We start from the raw sequence: 24224 nt of genomic DNA, 5'->3' as shown, positions 1-24224 counted from the left end.
CCCTCCAAAGGCTGGCAGTGGTGAGGAAGAGGAGATAGGAACAATTACTTCATTTGTATTTACATACCAATACATTTCCGCTTAGAAAGTGTTTTCATGTGTTATTTGAATGTTCATGACAACACTGTGAAGTGTGGAGGACAGCTATGGTTTATTGCTCCACTTATTTCTTTTTCTGAAAAAAGAAATAACCAAACCAATGAAGCCAGGTGTTGGTGGTAAGCCTGGCACTAGAGAGGTAAAGGCAAGGTGATTCTAAAGTTCAAGGCCAGTCTGCACTCTACAGAGAGTTCCCAGCCAGCCTACACTGAAATCTCAGAACAGAACAAAACCAAGTGGAAAGAAGTCGATACGCTGATGGAAGAAGGAGGGCACACAAAATTGCAACAACAAACGGAGCCCAATAGTGTACCAGGCAACTCCTAAAGTCACTGTTTCTAGGGGTTAGTTCTTACCGGAGGCTGTGAGACTTCTTTTTTATTTCATTCCAACACAGATTCATGGCTGACGGTTCCAGGGGCCCAATGGCTCCAACAGACCCGTTCAAGAGCTTTGGACTTAGGCAGGGATCCCTGGCACCATCCCAAGGAGGTGCAGGGGTGGTGACCGCAGCTCTAACCTGCACAAAGACACAAATATTCAGTGGTCCTTGGAGTTCTATACAAAGCTAAATGTGAGGCAAGAATGAACAAGAGGAGAAAAAGACTGGCTCCGGGGTCCAGACATCCTATCCTACTTTTGTAAGGACGTGGATTCAAGGGAGTCAGCTACCGAAGGACTCTAGGGCCCCACTCACTGGCAAGACCTCTCTTGGGACAGGGGTGAGACTTAGAGGTGCAGAGCGTTGCTATTGTTACTTCCCTCCTGTTAGAAATGTTGCCATGATGCTCTGGCATTCAGTAAGAAGCTTCAGGGGTTAGCCCAAATGTGAACAACCACAGCATTCAAATAGAGCTATAGGCTGGGCGCAGTGGCACACGTCTTTAATCCCAGCACTCAGGAGGCAGAAAGAGGCAGATATCTGTGAGTTCGAGGCCAGCCTGGTCTACAAAGAGAGTTCCAGGACAGCCAAGGCTACATAGAGAAACTCTATCTCAAAAAACAAACAAAACAAAACAAAAATTGAGCTATAGACTCAATCCACAGGGGTTTGCACTTTACCCAAGCTTTTGAAAATACAGCTGAGGGGCTGTCCCACAAAGATTCTGAGAAGAAGCAGGTAAGCCAAGAGAAGTGACCAGTTCCCTGTAGCCTACTTTCCAAACAGATCTAGGCCTTTGAGGTCACCTTCATCCAGTTATTACCCACTCTTCAAACTATAGTCAAGCAGCCTGGAGATCGTCCCAAAGGATACTGGTCAGAAAGGTGAACACAGACTCAGAAAGAGCTTTAAGCAAACATTCTGGAGTTTGCACTAAAAAGGACTCTTACAATGTCAGCAGTCTTGACGTTTGCTAAACTGTAGCTTGGGTTCTCAGCTTCATACTCTACTGTTGCTGTCCTGGGCACTGGTAAGGTCCATTAAGTGTACTGGTGGGTCTGGGGTCTAGTTGATCAAATCACCCATGATAAGCACAGTGTTGGGGATACCCAGCCAATAGGCAGTAGAGGATGGAGGGAGGAGGGGAGTTGTAGGAGGGAATCTCTTTTTGAGCTCATCCACCTTACCCAAGGAGACTCCCATGCCTGCCTGCAGGTATACCTGCATCACTCCTAGAGGCTGGGACTCTCAAGTCTCCTCTTCGTCTTTTTTTTTTTTTTTTTTTTTTTTTTTTTTTTTCATTTTTCGAGACAAGGTTTCTCTGTGTATCCTTGGCTGTCCTGGACTCACCTTGTAGACCAGGCTAGCCTTGAACTCACAGTGATCCGCCTGTCTCTGCCTCCCGAGTGCTGGGATTAAAGGTGTGTGCCACCATTCCTAAAATCATACTTCTTACAAGAGTCTCCAGGCAGTTCCGACACTAAGCAGGCCAGTAAAACCACAGCTCACCACCAGAACATGTGAAGAAAGTAAGGGAGCTGCCAACTTTGGAGCAACAAGCTGCGAACTCACCCCCATTCCACCCCTGCACCCTGTGTGCTGACCCTACCTGTGCTGCCTGCAGAGTCCATGGCAGGACCAAGGAGTTCCATGATTTTTCCCTCACTAGGAATCTGGAGCCTGCAGAATCTTGAGGAGCTCTGAGCAAGCTCGCTCAGGGAGACAGACAGAGCTGAGCCAGGCTAGGAGGCGGGGGCTGCTACCCTGTTTGTTTACTGACCCCCCAGGAATCCGAAGGGGGTGGCCCGGTCAGAGCCTACCCAGTGAATCAGAGCTTTGTTGGGGGGAATTCCGGCTAGCTCCCAGGCTGGCAAGGGTGGCAGGAGTGGGACTGGACATTCCATGGTGCTGAGCAGGGGTGTGGAGAGGGCAGCTCCTGTTGACTAACTTTCCCTTTCTGTGGAAGACACAAAACACTCACTGCCTCCAGGTCCAGCCCTGCTCTGAAGTGGACAACCTCAGCAATAAAATCTTGGAGGCAATTTTTCACAAAGCCCGATAGAAGGAAGACAAGCTTGGGAAATAAGCCTTGCTCTGAACTAAGTGAGCTTCCTCAGCGGCAGGGAGGAATGTGTGTGGCACACTTGGGGACAGGGTCGTGGAATGTTGCATTGGGAAGCCGGGGTAGTAGCATCCCTCCTCATCTGATTATCTCCCATGAGTGCAGAGACCAGAAGATTCACTGGAAACCACTATGAAAACAAGGGAGTGCTTTGCCCTGCCTGTGAGCTGGGAAGGGGGTGTGAAGGGGGGTTTGGGGGGTTGGGGCACGAGCCAGGAGTGATAGACCTCTGTACTCTAGGGACAGAGTGAGGGGCTCGGGGCATCCCTCTAGTCAAGTAAAGCTAGCAGCTCCATGAAGAGAGCCAGGGATGGAGACACTCCTGAGTCAGTCTGTGCTATACAGGATGGGATTGAGGGACACCCTTTCCATTAAGCCAGTGAGTGAGGGGCAGAGCCTCTATTGGAAATGACTACTAGTTTTCCTCTTTAGTAGAATTTCCTGAAGAAGAAAAAAAAAAAAAGGTTCACATTCCGGAGCTCAGCCCCCAGCCTTGAGCACTTTCGGAAAACACTATGTTTATACCAAAAAGGGTTCTGTTCCCATCCTTCTTTATCTCCCACAGTCTTCTAGGCTTTCCACAGTTCCACATAGTTTCCATGCTGAGGTCCACCTACAGGAATAGCTGCATCAGCTGCCTGGCCCTTTCGAGAGGCCTGAGTGAAGCCAACTGGGCTGGCTGGCTAGAGGACGGCAGGGGATGACAAGCCAAGAGTGGGGAGGAGTTTCTAGCTACAGGCATTACTTGTGTGAGAATAATTGGGCTAAAGCCAGTGTCACAAAGTCCTTTGGAGTGGGAATGCCCCAGAGTTGGAAACAGCCCTTTGTGACCCAGCCGTGACCAAGCTGTCCTGGCTGTGCTCTGGAGGAAGAAAACACATTGGCGCCATCGTTGTTAGCCTTTCATCTCCTTCAGCACTCGTTTCTTCTTAGTATCCTAACCCCCACCCAGCTCCCACATTGGTCTCTAGAGCCATGTTCTCCCCTCACTTTCCCTCTGAAGAGTGCCAGGGACATTTTACCAGCAAATTATGAAGAGGAATTATTTTCCTTCCCTTTGCCCAGCAGCTGCTTTCTCTTTCTGGTTTTGGCCGATGTTTGCTGCTCATGGCCCATGCACAAAACTCTATCCATACCTCAGACCCTTGAGGTATGAGGACAGGAAGGAAGAAAAATGGCATCAAAGCAGAAAAGAGAGACAGTGCCATTCTGTTCGCAAGCACACACGGAAGCCCTCGCGCCCCCTGCCCATGTAGGGAAGCTTGTTGGATGTGGGGAGGCAGTGGGCAAACAGGGGGCTTTGGGGAAGACTCAGGCTTCTCAGTCCCTCAACACTGTGAGAGCCACACCCCAAGGAAGAGGCAGATTACTGGGAGATTCTAACTTGACCCTGGCTTTGAGAACATATTGCAGGCAGCAATTTCTCCCTGGCTAAATGTAAAAGAAAGGAAGGAAGAAAGAAAGAAAGGAAGGAAGGAAGGAAGGAAGGAAGGAAGGAAGAAAGGAAGGAAGGAAGGAAAAGAAAGGAGGAAGAAAGGCCTGACCCTCATTACTCTCTGGATCTTTACTTTTCCTTATTTAGCTTTTCCCAAATGATTTCTATAACACTTCTCTCTCTCTCTCTCTCTCTCTCTCTCTCTCTCTCTCTCTCTCTCTCTCTCTCTCTCTCTCTCTCTCCCTCCCTCCCTCCCTCCCTCCCTCTCGCTTTAGTGCCTCTATTCTCCCTATAGATTCACCTGTTATCTGTGACTCTAGAAGTGACTCAGAACTGCAGTTCCTCTGTGACTCTCCAGGGTACATAGCACTTTACACCCCCACAGTCTCTAGACCCCAACACATTGCAGGGAAAACAAAAGTATACCTGTTTCTTCCTCTTTTCCAGCCAAGGTCCCCTGGACTTCCTCCCTCATTGTCAAGAAAGGTGGGTTCTTTCTCTCTCTAGAATACTACATCTCACCCATTTGCCAATACACAAACACAAACACACACACACACACACACACACACACACACACACACACACACACACGCTGCCACTAGCACCATCATCACATCACCATACTCCTAGAGGATAAGAGGGAGGCAAGTATGAAGCTTGTGGACTTCTGAGCAGAGATGATCCAGGAGATGCAAGGAAGACTAGGAACTTGAGAAGAGTCAATAGAGAAAGAGAGACCAGGAGAATGTAAAGTACACTACCCAGAAACCAAGTCCAGGGAAAGATCTCACTTCGCCCTAGACCATGCCTTGAAGAATCATGTTCTTTTGGTACCTTTCGAGACCTATAACCCTCAGAAAGTTAACATGGGATTGGTCCCCATTGGTCATAACGAGCCTTTGGATTGCCTAGACAGACATCTTTCTTTGTTGCATGTCCCCCATTAACGACCTCATGGCTGATGGGCTGCAGGAGGCTCTGTGCTTATCTAACTGTTTTCACATACACATGAATATCCTTGCATCTTAGGAAGTACAGGTATCACATATGTTCACACACATCCAGTCTTTTTACACAGGCCTTTCTTTTCCTGATTGGACACTTACCTGAGGCTGGGGGCAGGTGTTTCGGAGGCTACTACTGTGATGAAACCTATCAGCAGCATGCCACTCATGACATCGCGGGAGGGTGTAAGGGCATCCCTGCATGACCAAAGGTTGCATCAGAACCAAGGCTCATGGAGGGGGAGGCTTGGCAGTCGACCAACTGCAGAGCATCAAGCACCTGCAAGAGGAAGAAGAGATTTAGAGATAAGACTAGAAAAAGCCAATGACGTCAGCACCTCCTAACACTGCAGAGATCAGCTAGCCATGCAGATAAGTATCTACAGCTAACTGACCTACACAATAAGCTACTGTGTGCCATCACAGATTAATTATTAGCCAAGGAAATTCTTATTGGTACCTATTACGCTTTGTGCTAACGTCACAAAGATGAGTTACTCTGAGATAGGTTAGAGAAGCAGCTAGGTAAGCTAATGATTATAATAAAATTCTCATGTGTCAAACACTATAATTAAGGCTAGACTAGGTTAGAAGAGCACAAAGCATAGCCAAGACCACCCAGATTCAGAGAGACTGCATTAGAGGACCAAGGAAGATAGATCAGTCAGTTAAGTGCTTGCTACATAAGCATGAGGGCTTTAATTTGATCCACAGAACACACGATTTAAAAAAGGCGCGCATGATAGCATGTGCTCATAATCTCAACACTGGGGAGGGGAGACAGGCAGATCCCTTGGGCACTCCAGCTAACCAGCCTTGCATACTTGGTGAGCTTCAGGCCAGTGAGAGACTCTGTCTCCAAAAAAGGAGGCTCCTGAGGTTGACCTCTGGCTTCTATAGAGATGCATGCACTTAAGCACATGCACACATGCTCATACACACACACACACACACCTCAAAGATACTGCATTTGAGATAAGCATTGAAGACAGAGTAGTTTGTCTATGTAGAAAAGGTGAGAAAGGGAGAAGGGCATTCATTGTTGACCCACCACGTTAACGTTCATGTCACAAAAAAAGAAAAGCATATTCAGGTAACCATGAGTTCAGTGTAGCTAGAGTTTAGGAGACACAGGGAGGGAAAAGACATAGTGCCTGCTCCAAGGAGTTCACACACAGAGAAAACAAACAGGGAGACTAAAGGCCATTAAGTGTTCTGCACATTAATATTAAAACTAGCGATGGGGTGGAGTAAAGAAAGAGATGAGGGCAGGGTGAGTTCTCCCCAGACATGCAAAGAAAATTTCCCTAGAGGAAATACACTTTAGATGAATCATGAAAGAGAAATGGGATTGCATTACATTAAAAAAAAAAAAAGAAAGAAAAAAAAAAGCATTTTCCAAACTAAAACAAAAAATGTAGTGTGAGGGGAAAAAAAAAAAAAGAGATAGGTGCTAGATTGGGCCATGCCCTGAATAACAAACAAAAGATTCTAGCTTTTATCTTTTAGACAACAAAGAGGCACTGAAGATTTTAAGCATGGTCAGGTTTTCCTCTGTTTGCCTTGTGTGGTGATTCTCCCAGGGGAAACTAGTATATAAAAAATAGGTAGGCAGGATGCATAAGCAAACAGCAAGCTTTGAGATACACCGAAGAGGTAAAATATTTGGGACTCAGTGGCCAATTGGTTGTGAAAGGTAAGGGAGGTGAAGGAGTCAAAATTTCTAATTTGGGATCTAGGTAAGGAACATTGCCAACAGCAACAGCCAGAGTACAGGAAAAAGAACACCTTCGGTTTGGTAAAGGGTGAGGGCGATGCTACATAATCAGCTTTGCTGGAGTGCTCAGCAAAGACACATCAGAATTGATGAGCTTTGAAAAGGAGATATGTGAGCAAAAAAAATGAGATGCACAAACCAAATGTTGGCTTAATAAATGTACACAACATGAGGATAAGCAGCAAAGTTGATAACTTGCAAATGATAAAGGTGATCTTTTTAAACATGTGGCCAAACAAATCCTCCTCCAAAGGAGAAGACGCAATAAGCTTTAGTTCCTGATGATGATGATTAAATAGTGACCGGTTTTTAGACTCCATTCCACCAGTTCCCAACATTTTATATATAAAGGTCCCTTTATAAGATGGAGAAAAAAAAAATTCTCACTTCACCCACTCACACCCACAATAGTATCTGTACTTTTAGAACTTACAGAATGAGGAAAAACATGTAACACATTTAGACATCTGTAGACTTTCTGCATCAAGTACCCTTCTTTCTTCTTCAAGGGTCCCTGGTCCCAAAATGGAGGGCTATTATAGATCTGAGGTTTGTGGTACGAAAGACACTTAGTCATAGTTAAAAATTCCTGGCAATTATACAAGCACAACTTTCTACCCACAAAGAGATTTCCCAAAGGATGGCTGAAAATATGACTCTCCCTAAAAGACACCAACAGAAAAAGATCAGATGAAATATAATGTATTGCATTTTGTGTGGTGGTGCAGCCTTTAATACCAGAACTCAGGAGGCAGAGACAGGTAGATCTCTGAAGAATTCAACGGTAGCCTTAATTACATAGTGAGTTCTAGTCAAAAATGTTTTTATTTTTGTTGAATTCACAAGTACTTCATGTTTTTAAAATTCAAAAGAATTTTTTCTGTGGTGCAGCAATCCAGAGACTTCTGCATACTAGGCAAGATCTATATTGCTGAACCACATTTCCAGCCCTTAAAAACTTTTTCATTTGAAAATTATTTATTTATTTACTTACTTACTTACTTGTAGCGCACAGACCAGGGCTCAAGGCCTTTAAGTGCTACGCAAGAGGTATACCATTGAGCCTTCATGTACACTCTTTACAGAGAACTGGAAAATGTGAAATAAATTGTTGGATGAAACTGAAAATAAGCTGCCATATTACCACAACCCAGAGATCACCATTACTATCAGATGGAAAGATGTAGTACTTAGTCTTTGAAAAATAAATATTGGTAAGTTCCAGGTGATCTCTAGGACCTGTGTTGTGGTTTGAATAGAAATGGCCCCCATAGACTCATGTGTTTGAAAGCTTGGCCCATAGGCCATAAACACTATTTATTAGGAGGTGTGGCCTTATTGGAGTAGGTGTGGCCTTGATGGAGGAAGTGTGTCAATGTGGGGAGCAGACGTTGGGTGTCAGAAACTCAAGCCAGCTCTCTTCCTGCTGCCTGTGGATCAAGATGTAGTGCTCTCAGCCCCTTCTCCAGTACCACATCTGCCTGCATGCCAGCATGCTTCCTGCATGACAACAATGGACTAAAGCTCTGAACTTAAGCCAGCCCCCATTAAATGTTTTTCTTTTTAAGAGTTGCTGTGGTCGTAGCGTCTCTTCACAGCAATAGAACCGTAACTAAGGCAGCATGAAACTGGTTGCAAGTAACCAGGTGGAAGAGGAGTCAGAATTAACTAAAAACAGCCTGTTTCAAAGGGAGGAGAGGAAGTGTTTTGGAAAGCCATGAAGGTAGTGTGAGTGAGCATAAGCCTGGAAAGTGCACAGAAAATGAAAAGCATTGCACCAACTAGAGGTGCTCTAAACTGGACAAACTGCAGCCGTGTGGCTCTCTGATGAGGGGAAGGGAAGCAGAACTCCCATCCACAGTCACTTTGCTCTCTCCTCTCTGACTTGTCTTAGGGAACTGAGCCCTCCAAAGAAGGCTGTTCAATCAAAATATCTCCAAGTAAAATTTAACAAGAGACACGCAGACAGCAGATGTGCAAATCTAATCTCAGAGACCCAAGAAACACGAAAAAGCAAGGCAGCATGACTCACCCGAAGGAGCACAGCTCCTCAGTTACTGAACTAAAAGATAAAGGAAATGAGTTTCAAACGTTTGCCAGTAAAGATGATCAGCGATCTCAAAGAGGCTACAAAGTAACACATGATTCGAATCCAAGACTTATGCAAGAAAGCAGTAACATGGAGGGGAAGATCAGCAAGGAAGCAGAAAGTTTGAAAATAGGAAAAGATAGCATAGAAATGTTAGAAATGGGGCCAAAAAGATGGTCTAATGTGAGACAACCTGAGTGTGATAAAAGGGAAATACTCAGTAGAAGGAGAAAGCCAACTCTCAAAAATTACACCCCAATAAATTAATAAATTTAATAATAAAATGTTGTGTATGAATCAAAAATTTTAAAACTAGTGAAAAACATCACCAAGAGCAGCATAGCAGAAGTAAGAATATCAGTGATGGAGGTCAAAGTAAATGAAACACTCTTTTTACAAGCAAACATCAATAAGAAAAAGATTCATAGCACTCAAGAGGTCAAGGCGGGCAGATCTCAGTGAATTCACGGCCAAACTAGTCCCCATAGTAAGTTCCAGGACATGTAGAGAAATCCTGCACAATGGTTTAGGACTTATTTTGCTATTCTGTCAAATATAAATGTTTAAGATTGGCAGGCATCAAAATACTATTATTCAGACTCTTTGTACAGCATGAACTTGAAGCCTCTTAAACTGTCTTTTGAGATCTTCTGCCCATAAGCCAGGCACTGTGGTCCATGCCTATAATCTCTGCACTTAGGAGGAAGAGAGGAGGATGGAGAGTTCAAAGTCATTCTTGAGTACATAGCAGTTTGATATCAGCCTGAGATGAGTGAGACCCTGCCTCAAACAAAGAAATAAACAAAAGCAAGCACGCTAACAGAAATAAAGATTTTTTTAGTACAATTTGGCAAAGCTGTCCCAGCCAAAATTATAATTTCTTTTTCAGATGAACATGCTGAGATATAACTGAACCTATAAAGGGTCCCTGATTGTGTGTGCGTGCGTGCGCGCGCGTGCATCTCTGTATGTTTGTCTGTGTGCATGTGTGTGCCTGTGCGTGCATGTGTGCATGTGTGTGTGTGTGTGTGTAACTGGGATTATGTTTCATACATGCTAAGATAGTGCTCTATCATTAAGCTACATCCCTAGCCATTTTTATTTTTGAGACAGAGTTGTGCTGTTTATCAAACTGGCCTTGACATTTAGATCTTTCTGTTTCAGCCTCCCAAGTAACCAAAATCATAGATATATGCCACTATATACAATTAAAATAGGATTTCATAAAGTAAAAAACAAGAAATAAGCAAAGATGGTGAAGCTTCATTTGTTCACAAAAGTACGCCCTTATATTTGCAATAAAATATCTTTTGGAAGCATATAAGTAACGTTACCATTGGAGAAGGGAACTGTAGAGAAATTCTCTCTCAACTCCTTTCGAATTTTCTCCCTTAAAAAAAGTAGTATGCTTTTTAAAAAGTGTATTTAAAATGTATGTGAAATATGTTGAGTTATAATTACATCCCCATACAATGACAGACCAAGCTGAAAAATAAAATCATAATCCACACAATAAAATTCTCATATCACCAGTAGGAAATATGGATTTTGTTTATTTACTTATTTATTTATTTATTTTTGTTTTTATGTGTATGAATGCTTGCTTGCATATAAGTATGTGCATCATTGTTGTTCCTGATGCCCATGGAGGTCAAAATAGGTCATCAGATCCTCTGAGACTGGAGTTACCCACAGTTGTAAGCTCTATGTGAGTATTGGGAACTGCACCCAGGTCTCTGCAAGATCAACAAGTGCTCTTCAAGCTTGGAAATATGGGTTTTAAACTCAATATTCTTTTGTATTTTTTGAATTTTAACCATGTAACTATATTATGTATTCCAAAGCAGCAACTTTCTCCTTCCTCTCCACTTTCCTTCAAGATGCCATGGAAGCCTGCGATGGATGGTGCTAGCAGTCAACTTGGTAGAAGCTAGAATCACTGGGCAGAGAAGAATTATCTAGATAAAGAGTAGGCTCTGAGGGGATTGCCTTCATTGCATTAATCAGTATAGAAAGATCCATTTCAACTGGGGGAGGGACCATTCCTGGTGTGGAGAATCTTGGACTGAATAAAATAGAAAAAGAGAACTGAGCATGGTTTTACCCATCTCTATTTTCTGATTCTTGATGTGAGATGACAAGCTGCTTCAAGTCCCTGCTGCTTTGACTTACCTGCTGCCTTAATTAGGGTCTCTAAGGCTGTGATAAAGTACCATGAACAAATGCAATATGAGAAGGAAAGGGCTGATTTAGGTTCCATATCCACAGCCCCCTGAGGGAAGCCAAGGCAGAATCCTGATGCAGGGGCCATGGAGAGGTGCTGCTTACTGCCTTGCTCCCCATGGCTTGCTCAGCCTGCTTTCTTATAGAACCCAGGACCACCAGCCCAGGGATGGCATCACCCACAATGGGCTGGGCCCTCTCAAATCAATCACTAATTAAGAAAGTGCCCTACAGACCTTCTTATAGGCGAGCTGATGAAAGAATGATCCCAGTTAAGATTCTTTCTTTCCAGATACATCTAGGTGTATGTCCAGTTGACAACAAACAACCAGCACTCTTACCATGATGTAATACCTTAACTGTAAGCTAAAACAAACCCTTTCGGAGGCTGGAGAGATGCCTCAGAGGTTAAGAGCACTGGCCATTCTTTCAAAGGTCCTGAGTTCAATTTCCAGAAACCATGTGATTGCTCATCTATAATGAGACCTGGTGCCATCAGCTGGCATGTAGGCATACTCCCTGGAGGAATATTGTATCCATATAAGTAAATAAATTTTTTAAAAAACCCTTTCTCTTTCACTTACTTTTTCCCAAGTATTTGTTAAAAGATCCATTTTCTTCCTTATATATGTCTGTTTGTATGTAGGCATGTGCCAGTACCTGTGGAGGTCAGAGGCACTGGGTTCCCCAAAGCTGGAGTTACAGGTAGTGAGCAAGTGCTCTTAGCCACTGAGCTATGTCTCTGGCCTCTATCCAAGTGATTTTATCACAGCAACAGAAAAAGAACTAGGATAAGTCCTTCGGTTCTTTTGGGGGGAAAATGATGTGGCAACTTTTCTATATCCAAATGAGTAACAGTAGCTAGACTCTCTGTCCAGGCATGGTGGTGCATAGCTGAAAATCAAGAGTCTACAGCAGGAGGATTATGCGTATAAGGACAATCTGGGCTACACAGACAGAACCTTTCTCAAGGAAAAACAACCTACAAAATCACACACACACAGATTTCAATTTTAAAACATGTATATATGTATTTATATAAATATATGTTCATTCTAACATATGTAATCCTCACAACAATCCTATAAAGCAGTCATTATTTTTGTTGTCTTCAACATGCAATGAGAAAACAGGCACACAGACAGACAGTAACTTGCTCAGTCATACTGAAACCATGCGGCAAAGAGCTGAAATCTGCACTCAGGTAGGTCTGTCCCAGAATGAAAGTTCTTCACCATTACATGATGTTATCTCTGTACATTCTAGAACCCACACTGTGAGGCACTGTTGTAACTGGTCCCTTAGCAATCAGAGGAGGGCAGCTGCTTAGAGGAAGAGCAAGGGAAGCAAGAAAGAGTAACATAAATGTGTGTGTGTGTGTGTGTGTGTGTGTGTGTGTGTGTGTGTGTGTGTGCGCGCGCGCGCGCGCGCGTGCGCACGCGCATTAAGATACAAATACATTCTGTACATGTATGAAAATGACATAAATTAAATTCACACATATGTAACAACAATAAAGAAAATGAGGCTATCAACTTGAGAGTCGGGGGGGGGCGTAGGGGGAAAACGTAGGATGGGTTCCAGGGAGAGCAACTAGGAAGGGCTGGTGGGAGGAAAGAGGGAAGGGAAAGTGATGTAAATCTATTTCAATTAAAAATATTATTTTAGGCCTGGTGTGGTAGTGCTTGTCTTTAGTCCCAGGCAAAGACAGGCTTAGTGAGTTTGAAGCCAGCCTGATCTACATAGCAAATTCCAGGACAGCTAGTGCTATCTAGAGAAACTCTGTCTTAAAAAACTAAAGTCAAATAACAAAACCATAATTTCAAACAATTTAAAGTCTTAGTTAGCTCACAATTTTAGAAGCTATGAATTGAAACAAACAACATGACATTGGCTCAGGCTTTGTCACATCATGCTTGGGGCCTTTGCAACTCTCCATATGCTTACATTTTTCTTCATCCTCTTCATTCTTTCCCCCTCCTAATAATGCCCAGAGGATTCAGCCGTTACAGCCCCACCCTCATGATCTAAACTCATCACTTTCCAAAGCAGAAGCATTGTTGTTAGTATATGTTGGTTTTACATAATGTGTGTATGTATATGCACAAATATATAAATACAACCTGCTGAGTTCATTTTTTTTTTGTTATTAGTGTGTTATTGGACGGTTTCAGGGCTGATCACTCAGTGCTGGACAACCAGTAGAGGCGCCCATCCCTGGGAGAGGTTAATTTTCCTTCTCCTAGCAGCCATTAGTTGCCTGTAGTACTTTGTCTAGGGGAGGTATCTCCATTGACTTGTGGGTATAAAGGATAGTTGCAGATAGTATGCTGGCCTAGCAAAGCGGCAGTGACAGGTTCTTTTCCAACGGTCACAACCTCACTAGCCCCAAGGAGCTGGCTGGGTTTCCAGTGCAGGGCATGGTTTCCCTCCTACTAACTGCTAACTGGGCCTTGTCAATGCAGACAAATAAACCACAGAGAGAGAGAGAGAGAGAGAGAGAGAGAGAGAGAGACAGACAGACAGACAGACAGACAGAGCCAGAGCCAGAGCCAGAATGCAATGAGTTTGTCTGAGGCAGTATCAAGCTGACAAACCTCAGAAAAGCACTTAAATGTCCTTTGCAGGACTTTGGAGAAATAAATTCCTGGACTGACAAGCTTCTCAGTTTGAGCTCCAAGCTTCCTCACTGTCTAGAGCTCAATCGATACTTTAAAATGAACAAATAAACTCTTTCCACCTAACGCTCGGCGGTTAGAAACTTACACTACAGAGAGAGTTATAGAAATGGACAAGGATGTCGACTGTAGTGTAATGTGAAAGGGTAAAACTGTCCAATTGACTCAAGTGTCCATCAACAGGGGACTGGGCAGTGGTCTCTGCTGAGAGGAAGCACAGCATGATGATGAAGGGCCTAGGCCAAGAGCCAGAGTGTTTGTCTCTGCATCTGGCTCAGCCACTTACTAGCAAAACTCTGCACAAGCTCTCTAACCTTATTGTAGTTCAGCGGCTAGATCTACAAAATGGGGCTAACGAAAAGACTGAGAACGTGTGCCTCCTCTTTTACTGCTACATTGTCTAATAGAAAAACCACATTGTGAGAGGGAATGTGGTTATGCAGTCTCAGTTTCAACTGAGGAGAGCAGTGTGGAGTCATGGAAAAGAAATCTATGTCGCATTGTCTTGTTGCAAGCAGTTAACCCTTACGTTCTGCTGTTTAGCTAGTGCAGCCACTCCGACAGGAATGTTATGTAGCTGCTAAAAAGATGTAGCTTTATCTGCCCTGACTTACCAGATGCTGTCTTGATTTGATTTCTGCTCCTATGATAAACACCATAAGCAAAAGAACTTGGGAAAGAAAGGGTTTATTTTTACCTTACAGCTTTTTATGAAGGAGAGTCGGCTCAGGAACTCAAAGAAGGAACCTGGAGGCAGTAACTAAAACAGAAGCCATGGAGAAATGCTGCTTTCTGGCTTGCTCGTCCTAACTTTCTTATATAGGACCCTCTGCACAGGGCTGCACTGCCCACAGTGGGTTGGATCCTTCCACATCAATAATTAATCAAGAAAATGCCCCCACGGACTTGTTTACACACCATTTTTTTCTTTTTTCTTATTTTTTTACTTATTCACTTTACATCCTAGTCAAAGCCCCATCCCTTCTCATCTTCCAGCCCCACCCTCCCTCCTCCCCTTCCCCCTTCCCCTATTCCCCAGAAAAGGGGAGCTCCCCTTTCTACCCAGCCCAGCTCATTAAGTCACATCGGGACTGAACACGTCCTCTTCCCTCGTGGCTTGGCAAGGCAGTCCTGCCTGGGAGTTGAGGCGGGGGAGGGGGGAGTGATCAAAAAGCTGGGAACAATGTCCACGTCACAGACAGCCCCAACTCCCCTTACTTGAGGATCCACATGAAGGCTGAGCTGTGCCACATAACAATCAAAACACTAAATGTACAGAACAAAGAATAATATTAAAAGCTGCAAGGGAAAACAGCCAACTCACGTATAAAGGCAAACCTATCGGAATTACACCTGACTTCTCATCAGAAACCCTAAAAGCCAGAAATAAGGGCCTGGGCCTTATAGACACTAAAAGAACACAGATGTCAGCCCTAACTACTATACCCAGGAAAACTTTTAATCACCATACAGGGAGAAAATAATTTTTTAAAAAATTATTGACAAGCGATGGGATAACAACTGAGGTGTAACATGAATAAATCAATAAAATATATTTTTAAAAAAGAAAAAATTATTGATTTATTTTGTGTACAGTGTTCTGCCTGCATGCGAGAAGAGGGCACCAGATCTCTTTATAGATGGTTGTGAGTCACCATGTGTTTGCTGGGAATTGAACTCAGGCTCTTTGGAAAAGCAGACAGTGCTTTTAACCTCTGAGCCATCTCTCTAGGCCCCATTCAAACAGTACCTAGCCACAAATACAGCCCTACAGAAGATACTGGAAGAAAAATTCCAGACCAATCTTATGAAGGCACTTTCTCTTTTTTAAAATTAATTTTATTTATTTAATCACTTTACAGCCTGATCCTAGCCCCCACCCTCTTCTCCTCCCAGTCCTGCCCTCACTCTCCCCTCCCACCATTTCCTCCTCTTCTTCTTCTCAGAGAAGGGGGTGCACTATGAGGTACCAATCCACCCTGGTACCTCAAGTCACAGCAGGAGTAAGCACATATTACAAAGGAACTCTTACAATGAAGGTTTGTTCCTCCAAGGTAACTCTAGTTTGTGTGAAGTTGATAAAACAAAAACCTAACTACTATAGATGCCAAAAATATATATTTTAGTCAAAGAAAACAACTGCTAGGATGGTATGCTTGATAAAAAGTCCAATTTTGTAAATGCATTTACAAATCTATGTGTGAACATGTGCAGAAAGAAAGCCTAGACATACATACAATAAACTGTATATTGACACTTTTGGGGAGCTACACAAGAGAAATTCTTTTTTGTCATGCCCCCCATATTGACAAACCATTTATTATTCTCAGGAGGAAAAAAAACATTGAGTTTTAAGGTGAACATGCTTAGGAAATAATAGGATAATGGGGAGTCTTCTTGCAGCTACAGACTCCCTGCCTCAGTCCAAGGTGAGGGTGCATGAGCACCTTGCTTCTCCCAATGTGGCTTTCTACTAGACAGTATGGTAGTTAGAGAGAGGCACCCGTTATGTATGTGGTACTAAAATCATTTCCTGCAGTGTAGCCAAAGCCAAGTATCTACATCACATACACTCGACTTAATGAAGAAATCAGAGAGCCTTCAACTGCCAAAGTGGAAGAGATCCGTGAGGTCATCTAAGAAACCCCTTTATTGGCAGATGGCAACAAGGAAATGTGTTCCTGAGATAAGACCTAGCAAGCACTTTTGAGAAATAAAATGTATTTCCCACTCAAAAGTCTAAAGATATATCCCATGAGTGACAATTTTATTCTAAGAGTCAACTAACTCAAAAAAAAAAAAGTGGAACTTCCTAACTTCTAGTGAGAGTGTAAGTTGGTAAGCAAGGTTGGAGAGGGAATTGACAACATCTCTTAAAGATGCTGCTGCTTGTATTTTGTGAGTGGACAATTCCACTCCAGATAATCTTTCGGACAGAAGCATTCACCCAAACTCCACTCCTTAGAAATGAGCACAGAAGCTCTAATCGTCATAGCTGCAAGCTGGAGGTGGCCTAAACATCCATTAGTAACAGAATTGATAGATAAACATTGGTTGTGCTCATAAATACATTATTGAAAAATGAGAGAATTAGAGCCACATGTTACAATATGGGTAAATTTCACAAGTATAGTATTGACTCTATATACACAAGTTGCAGAGTAATACATACACTGAGTACCATTGACATGTTTTTAAACACACACATATCATATATACTATATACATGGTAAAGATAAAAGTATGACTAAATAAAGACAATAACAAACACTAGATCCAGGATAGTGGTCATTGTGGAATAGGGGAGCTTTAATTATGGAAAACTAGACTCTATTGTAATGTCTTTCTTAACCTGGACATCATATCATGTATAGATTACATTATATCCGTATTATGTCCTTTTATGCTGTTTTGAATGGACAAAACATTTCATAACACAGTGCTTTTAAAAATGCAACAAATCCCATACTAAATGGAAAGCTGATCATTGTCGGATATAACAAGACACTAAATAAATGCAATGTGATAAATACCAATGTAGCATTCACAATATAAAAGACTGTTCCTTAAATCTTCTTCATTTTCCTGGAACTAGTTCCACAGGAGGGAACCTACTAGAAACCTAACAGTTGGGTGTACTCAGCCAGGCATCAGGAGACAATCTGACATTCAGCCGTTCATTAGCTATAGGAAAGAGGGCAGTTTTATTCATCTTTTGGATTTGCATATTTAAAAATACAATAGTGGACTGGATTGCCTTATAGATATTTGTTTTCAGTTGATTGCTTCCTTCAAGTTTTTTTTTTTTCTTTTTTGGTCTGGTTGATTAATTGGTTACTTAGCAGCAACTGCTAAACCCATCCCTGTAAAATACTCAAGTGTTTCCCATGTCAAAAAATATTTAGATTTATTTCTATTTCTAGCAGTACTCCTAAGAGCCTTTAATGTACTTTATGTACAATGTCACTCTTCAAGAGGACAATTCAGTTAAAAAAGCATTTCCAAAACATTTTCCTACACATACACACACTTTAAAACAGAATCTATTAACATTCTCTGAAAACTGTTGTCCTAGAAAGATTTCCTTACTATTTTATCTGTCAGTGTTTGGAATCATTTGGAAGGATGGTAAGATGGCTCAGTGGGTAAAGGTACCTGCTGCCAAGCCTCAGGACCCGAGTTTGATCCCTGGAACCCACATGGTGGATGGAGTAGAACTTCTTTTAAAAGATTTATTTATGTATTTATTATGTATACAGTGCTCTATCTGCATGTACACTTTCAGGCCAGAAGAGGGCATCATATCCCAATATAGATAGTTGTGAGCCACCATGTGGTTGGTGAAAATTGAACTCAGGACCTCTGGATGAGCAGTCAGTGCTCTTAATGGCTGAGCCATCTCTCCAGCCCCTGGAGTAGAACTTTTACAAGTTATCCTCTAACCTCCACATGAAAGTTGTGGCACATCCCTCCGCCCCCCACCATGCACATGAAACAAATGAAAATGTAACATCTCACCTTCATGAATGAGAGCTAACATCACCTCACAAGTATTGTGGCAGATCAAGCAGAAACTTGTGAGCATGCATGATGGGAAGCCTGGGTCCTAGATGTGTTCTGTGCATCTAAATTTGGGGCCTATCCTAAGTTTGTTGCTTCATGCCAAGCCTCACTTCCTTTAAGTGGCAGCGGAGCTGAAAGGTGTTCCTGGTGAGAGCTCAGAGCCACTCAGCTCCGGCCTAATCCAGAAAGTACAAGTGTCTTCCTTTGTGCCTCCACCTCCTATTAAGGGTTGGCAGGAATCAGCACTTGGAGGCAGAGAAACCTGCTCACCAGGGAAGGAGCAGCTCCATTGTCTTTCAGGGAGTGGACATTCAACTTCCAGTGCTGAGGCAGATTCCCTCCAATCATCTACCCACTCCAATTGCAGAAGAAGAATCTGCTGAGGTTTCTGGCTTCCTCTGGACTGTCTTGGAAGGTGACTTACTTGGAAGTCCTGAATTTAGAACCAAAGATTCCTTTGAGAAAGTCCATACATGAAGATTTTTAATGCCTTTGTTCTTTTGAACAATGGAAAGGAAAGCAGAAAAATATAGTTTGGGTTTTTTTTTTTTTTAATGTATGTGCCATGTTCTCAAGAGAAACTAACACTAGATCTCTTCTCGTAAGATGTCTTCTCCCAACCCCCAGACACTTCATCTGCTTGCAACCCATGAGCTCTGTCCCTATGTACCTAGCAAAAGAAAGAGAAACCATATTTAGCCATGTAGTCCCAGGTCCCTGTATCAGGTTAGGGCATTTAACCTAAGGCTAGGAGAAGCAGGCATGTATAAGGAAATGGGGTGTTGGACTCTAGAGAAGTAAGCTGTATTTCAAATCAGTCCAAACTATGCTCTGGAGAGGTAAAGGATGCCTCCGAGTTTCAGGTACAGAGAATCAGAAAACAGAACAGACGATGGGGAAAGTGCATCAGGGAAAATGACGGGGGTCAGGAACTCAGTGCAGAGATGCCATGAGCCCTTCACCTGGGTCTCTGAGGCCTGAGCCCAGTTTACTTCAGGGAAGAACTCCTGTGTCCTGGCTCCTGGCCAGAATACCATTTGCTCAGAAAATTGGAGGTTCATTGTTGCCTCTCTTCTCTTTCCAGCAAATGCTTTCCACACACACCCCTTCCCTCTCACCAGCAAATGTACCTTTAGACAAAAAGCATGTCATTGAAAAAAAAAATCTAAGATAAATACACACCCCATTCCTATTAACAAAACAAGCCATGCACCTTCCTCTTATTCATCTTTAGATCACAATTGCTTGAATTGTCTTGAGTTACTATTTGTGGGTCTCTTTTTTTTCCTCCTTTATGAATCCAATCAGTGGCTACTTCATTAGAAGCATTTTTAATGCAAGTTTTCCCCCAAAGGCATACGCAGGCAGACAAGAACATTGCACACAGACACCCCCTTAGACAGTACCCTTGAAGCTTCCCTTCTTTCAGCCAGCTGAATGAGGGCGAGGCTTGGAAATAATTTCTCTGTTGGCCTACCTTCTGATTCCGTCAGGTCTGCGAAGCAGGCGTTAGCTGGAAGCTGGGAGGCCCGGGCTAGGCTGCCTCTGTGAATCAGCAAAGAAGTCCCTCAGACAGGGATGCCGACAGCTGCTGTGTGCACACTCTCCCTCTGTATCTCCCACCTCCCTGTCCTCCTTCTCCTCCTCCTACTCCTCCTCCTCCTCCCCTCTCGGAGCTGCTCTGTGTTGCTATGCAATCATCACCGGGACCAACAGCACCGTTCCGACCTCCGCCAAAGATACCCTTGACTGGACAAATGCTGAGAGAGCAAGGACAGTTTTATAAAACTACCAGAGCCTTCGTCGCTCTCGGAGATTTCGATTCATTAGAAGCAGAAAAGCAAAGCGGAAGAGCCTGAAAAGCAGAGGGAGAGAGGGGGAGAAGGAGGAGAGGCTTCCAGTGGGAGGAGGAGACAAAAGAGTCCCAGAGATCATCAATAAGAGCTGCTGGGCTGAGGCGAAGTGTCTAGCCCCCGACTTCCACATACCCAGCCCAGAGCCAAAAGCAACTTCGGAGCCAGCAACTGGCAGGGGCCCCTCAGTAGCCCGTCCAGGATTACATTTCTGTGCTGAAACACTGTGCTCTAACAATTGTCGTTGGTACTCAAGGTACAGTGTTGGGCACAGCTCAGTCTGCCAGTGACCTCTGAGCTCTTGTAGTTACTCCCTCCTAGACCTTCAGTGTGTGAAACTCAACAAGTAAAGGAAAGAAAAGGGATTTTGAATAATTTAAGAAAATGAAGCTCCTTCCTGGCTCGCTTCACTGACTACCCCACTCACTGTCACCAAATTTATCCACACCAGCTCTCAGTCTTTTAACTGTTAAAGGTTTACCTCCCAAACACCCGCAACAGATCTGGATGCAGGTTATTATATTCCGTTACTGAGGGCTCAGTATACTTCAGGTCACTTAACACATATTAAGGGAATGAAGAATGAATGAATGGCTGGGTAAAGGCAGAGAGAAACCTCTCGCTGGCCATCATCCTACCCAAAAGAGACTAATGCTTCAAGCCCTAGCAGCTTCAGGTCTTGGCAAAGGGTCTCCTTTCCTCCCTCTGCTTCTGAGAACCGAGGATGTATGGGAAAAAGGGACTGGATTGGGGTGTTACTGAACTCCCCTGAGGATGGAAACTCGATACCCTCTGATGGCATTGAAACGTAAAACAAAATGCTTCTGGATTTGTGGGATCTGGGGCTGGTGTTAAAATGTCTAAAGGACTGAGAACTATTACAATAACTATTGTTATTATTATTATCATCATCATCATCATATTTTACAGTTGTACTTCCTTTAGTTTGTAATTTATTATTTATTTATTTTATTATGTATGGATACAATATTGTGCCTGCATGTACACCTGCAGGCCAGAAGAGGGCGCTAGATCTCATTACAGATGGTTGTAAGCCACCACGTGGTTGCTGGGAATTGAACTCAGGACCTCTGGAAGAGCAGCCAGTGCTCTTAACCTCTGAGCCATCTCTCCAATCCCTATTTTGTAATTTATTAAATGAAAAAAAGTTTTTTAAAATTTGTTTGTTTGAGGCAGAGGCAGGCGAATCTCTTTGAGTTCAAGGCCAGCCTAATCTACAGAGTGAGTTCCAGGACAGTCAGGGATACACAGAAAAAACCTGTCTCAAAAAACAAGCAAACAACCTCCCCTCAAAAAAAAAAAAACAAAAAACAAAAAAAAACAAAAACAAAAAAAAACCAGAAATTTCTGGCTTCAACAGATGGCTAAAATAAGGCCTGATCTCTTCAAAGCAAACAAAATGGGAACTCACTGCCTATCCCCAAATCTATCTGTCTGTCTGTCTGTCTATCTATCTATCTATTTTTTAACATTATATATGTGTGAGTGGTTTGCTTACATATATGCATGTGTACCATGTGTATGTGGGTTGCCGGTGGAGGCCAGAGGAGGCTGTCAGGTTCCCTAGAACTGGAGTTAGGGATGGTTATAAGCCACCATGTGGGTACTGGGAACTGAATCTGGGTCCTCTGCAAGAGAAGTAAGTGCCCTTAACAATAGAGGCATCAGGCCCCAGCCAGGCACAGGAAGGGTCACTGGTTTCTGGGCTTGGGTCAGTAAAGTGCTTGCTACAAGCATGAGGACCAGAGTTTGATTTCTAAAAACCATGCAAAAAGGCCCAGGCAGTAACAAGCTTCTGTAAACAAAGAGATGGCAAGATGGGCAACAGACACAGTGAGAGGTTGCTGGCCAGATAACTTGCCCTCTTGGCAAAGTTCCAAGACAATGAGAAACCCTGTATGAAACAAGAAATGGAAGGCACAGAACCTAACCCATGAAACTGTCCTTTGACCTACACCAAGACCTATCCTAATCCCCTGCCCCAAACACAATCCTGCATAGGTACGCCCACACAAACATGCTGTGCTGGTTTATTTTGTTGTTGTTATTGTTTTGTTTTGTTTGTCAAATTGTTTCAAGCTAGAGTCATCTGGAAAGGGGGGGACACCAGTCAATAAAGGAATTGCCTCTACCAGAGGCAAGGTAGTCTGTAGAACATTTTTCTTAATTAATGATTGTTGAGGGAGGGCCCAGCCCACTGTGGGATGTGCTTACCTCTGGGAAAATGAATGTGGCTCATATACAAAGGCAAGCCTAGTGAGCTGTGGAGAGCAAGCCGGTAAGCAGCATTCGCCAGTCTCTAGTTCCTGCCTCCAGCTTGCAGCCTTGGCTTCCTCTGACAAAGGACAGCAACGTGTAAGTCAAATACACCTTCCCTTCCCAAGTTGCTTTTGAGCTCTTACCCCAGCCATAGGAAGCAAATGAAGACAAACCCTATCACCAATGAACACAAGAGTGCCTGGTTTCTGGAGGAGCTGTTGAGAACGAGTTCAACTTCAATGAGCGTGCCTTCACCAAAACTTTTCCTCACTAGCCAGCACCACCCAGGCTTGCTTGTGGACCTGGTCATGGTTTTACCACTACCTCCACACCTGGAGCCTCAGGAGTCTTTTACAACTGCTTGGGCATGACTCTGAAGAGGTGATAATTAGGGGGGAAAAAAGAGGAGAGGGAACATTCTGGGAATGTGTTTTGGCTGGCATGGACATAGAATGAAAACGCCGACAGACAGTAAACACAGGGAGCACGACTCACTGCTGACCCTTGGCACCACTTCACTGGCACACCCCCACAAAACCAGAGCCATGGTCTAAGGGAAGAAGAGGAGGGAGCCTGATGGGGTACATGCTCTTCTCTTTGATGGCGCTTGGACTTGCCCAGGTCACAAGAAGCACTTGTAATAGTCCTTTACATTTCTCTTTCCTGTTTCTAGAGGAAGCATTCAGACTGCAGATCAAAAATATAGCGTCTGTCTCTGTGAAAACAAACCCATAGAGTTTATCTGGTGGATGCAACAAACTGCTTCCTGAAATGTCTTTCTCAGAGAGTAGTTTAGCAGAAAGGTTCTGTCTTCCTTGCTCTTTAGATTAAGGATTCTGAGGGTCCTTGTGAGACAGAAAACATTACGCTGCCATTGGCCAGTGTCTTATTTTTCTCATTGCTGTGACATAATACTTGACAAAGCAATTTACAGAATGAAGGGGCCTGGGGAGATGGCTCAGCAAGTAAAGTTGTCTGCAGTTAAGCTTAACAACTTAAGTTCAGTCTGGAGACCCTGTGGTATAACAGTTATCTGTGAGACTGGAACATTCCATCCTGCAGGGAAACTCTTTAAACAGGAAGGTAGACCAATCAAAATAGATTCAGGAAGTCCCTGAAACCAAACAGATTGACTAGAACCCTCCCTGCCAGAGTAAGCAGAGCCAATCTGCAAAGAGGCTCAGCCCACTGGAGCTGTCAGGAAGCCTCAGACAAGCCGAGCAGCAGAGAAGACTCTGATACCAGACCACCTTTGTGGAAGAAACAGAAACCAACTGAGATGCCCGGAAGAGGTTTAGACCAACTGAAGCACATGGAAAGGACACTATCCAACTCGTTGAGCTACCTGCAGGCTGCACAGTGTGCTCCCAGGTCCCCAGCTTTATGAACTGTCATCGTGCTGAGATGGGCTTTAGTGATGCAACTTGTCTTTGAGTAATTTCTGCTCCTATAAGTGACCACTCACCTATACTCCTGTAAGTAAAAGTCACTGGTTCACCAAGTTAGACTTAGGTGGTATCTGCACTTCGGTCTGGGGTGAGTAGTTATGTGTGTTGCACCTCCTCAAGAAAAGTTGTGTCACAAAATAGACCCACATAGTAGAAAGGGAGAACTGACTCCCTCAAATTGTTCTCTGACCTCGTCACATGATAGATAGATAGATAGATAGATAGATAGATAGATAGATAGATAGATATAGATAGACAGATAGATAGA

The 24224-nt window shown here is 43.5% G+C and overlaps 1 protein-coding gene across 1 annotated transcript in view; it reads right to left on the bottom strand.

Annotated features, from left to right (window-relative positions):
• The window catches only part of Drp2 (dystrophin related protein 2), a 44635-nt gene extending 24644 nt beyond the window's left edge, over positions 1-19991 (bottom strand). Inside the window, exons 1-3 of the mRNA XM_051140934.1 lie at positions 19853-19991; positions 5148-5325; positions 456-619 (exon numbers count right to left, since the gene is read on the bottom strand). Coding sequence (XP_050996891.1) covers positions 456-619; positions 5148-5264 — 281 coding nt within the window. The 5' untranslated portion in view covers positions 5265-5325; positions 19853-19991. The remainder of the gene's footprint in view (positions 1-455; positions 620-5147; positions 5326-19852) is intronic.
• Positions 19992-24224: the final 4233 nt, after the last annotated feature.

The sequence above is a fragment of the Acomys russatus genome, chromosome X (genome assembly GCF_903995435.1).
Source record: "Acomys russatus chromosome X, mAcoRus1.1, whole genome shotgun sequence".
Lineage (NCBI taxonomy): Eukaryota > Metazoa > Chordata > Mammalia > Rodentia > Muridae > Acomys > Acomys russatus.
The sequence above is the reverse complement of the archived record's forward strand: the minus strand, read 5'-3'. Positions and strand labels throughout refer to the sequence as shown.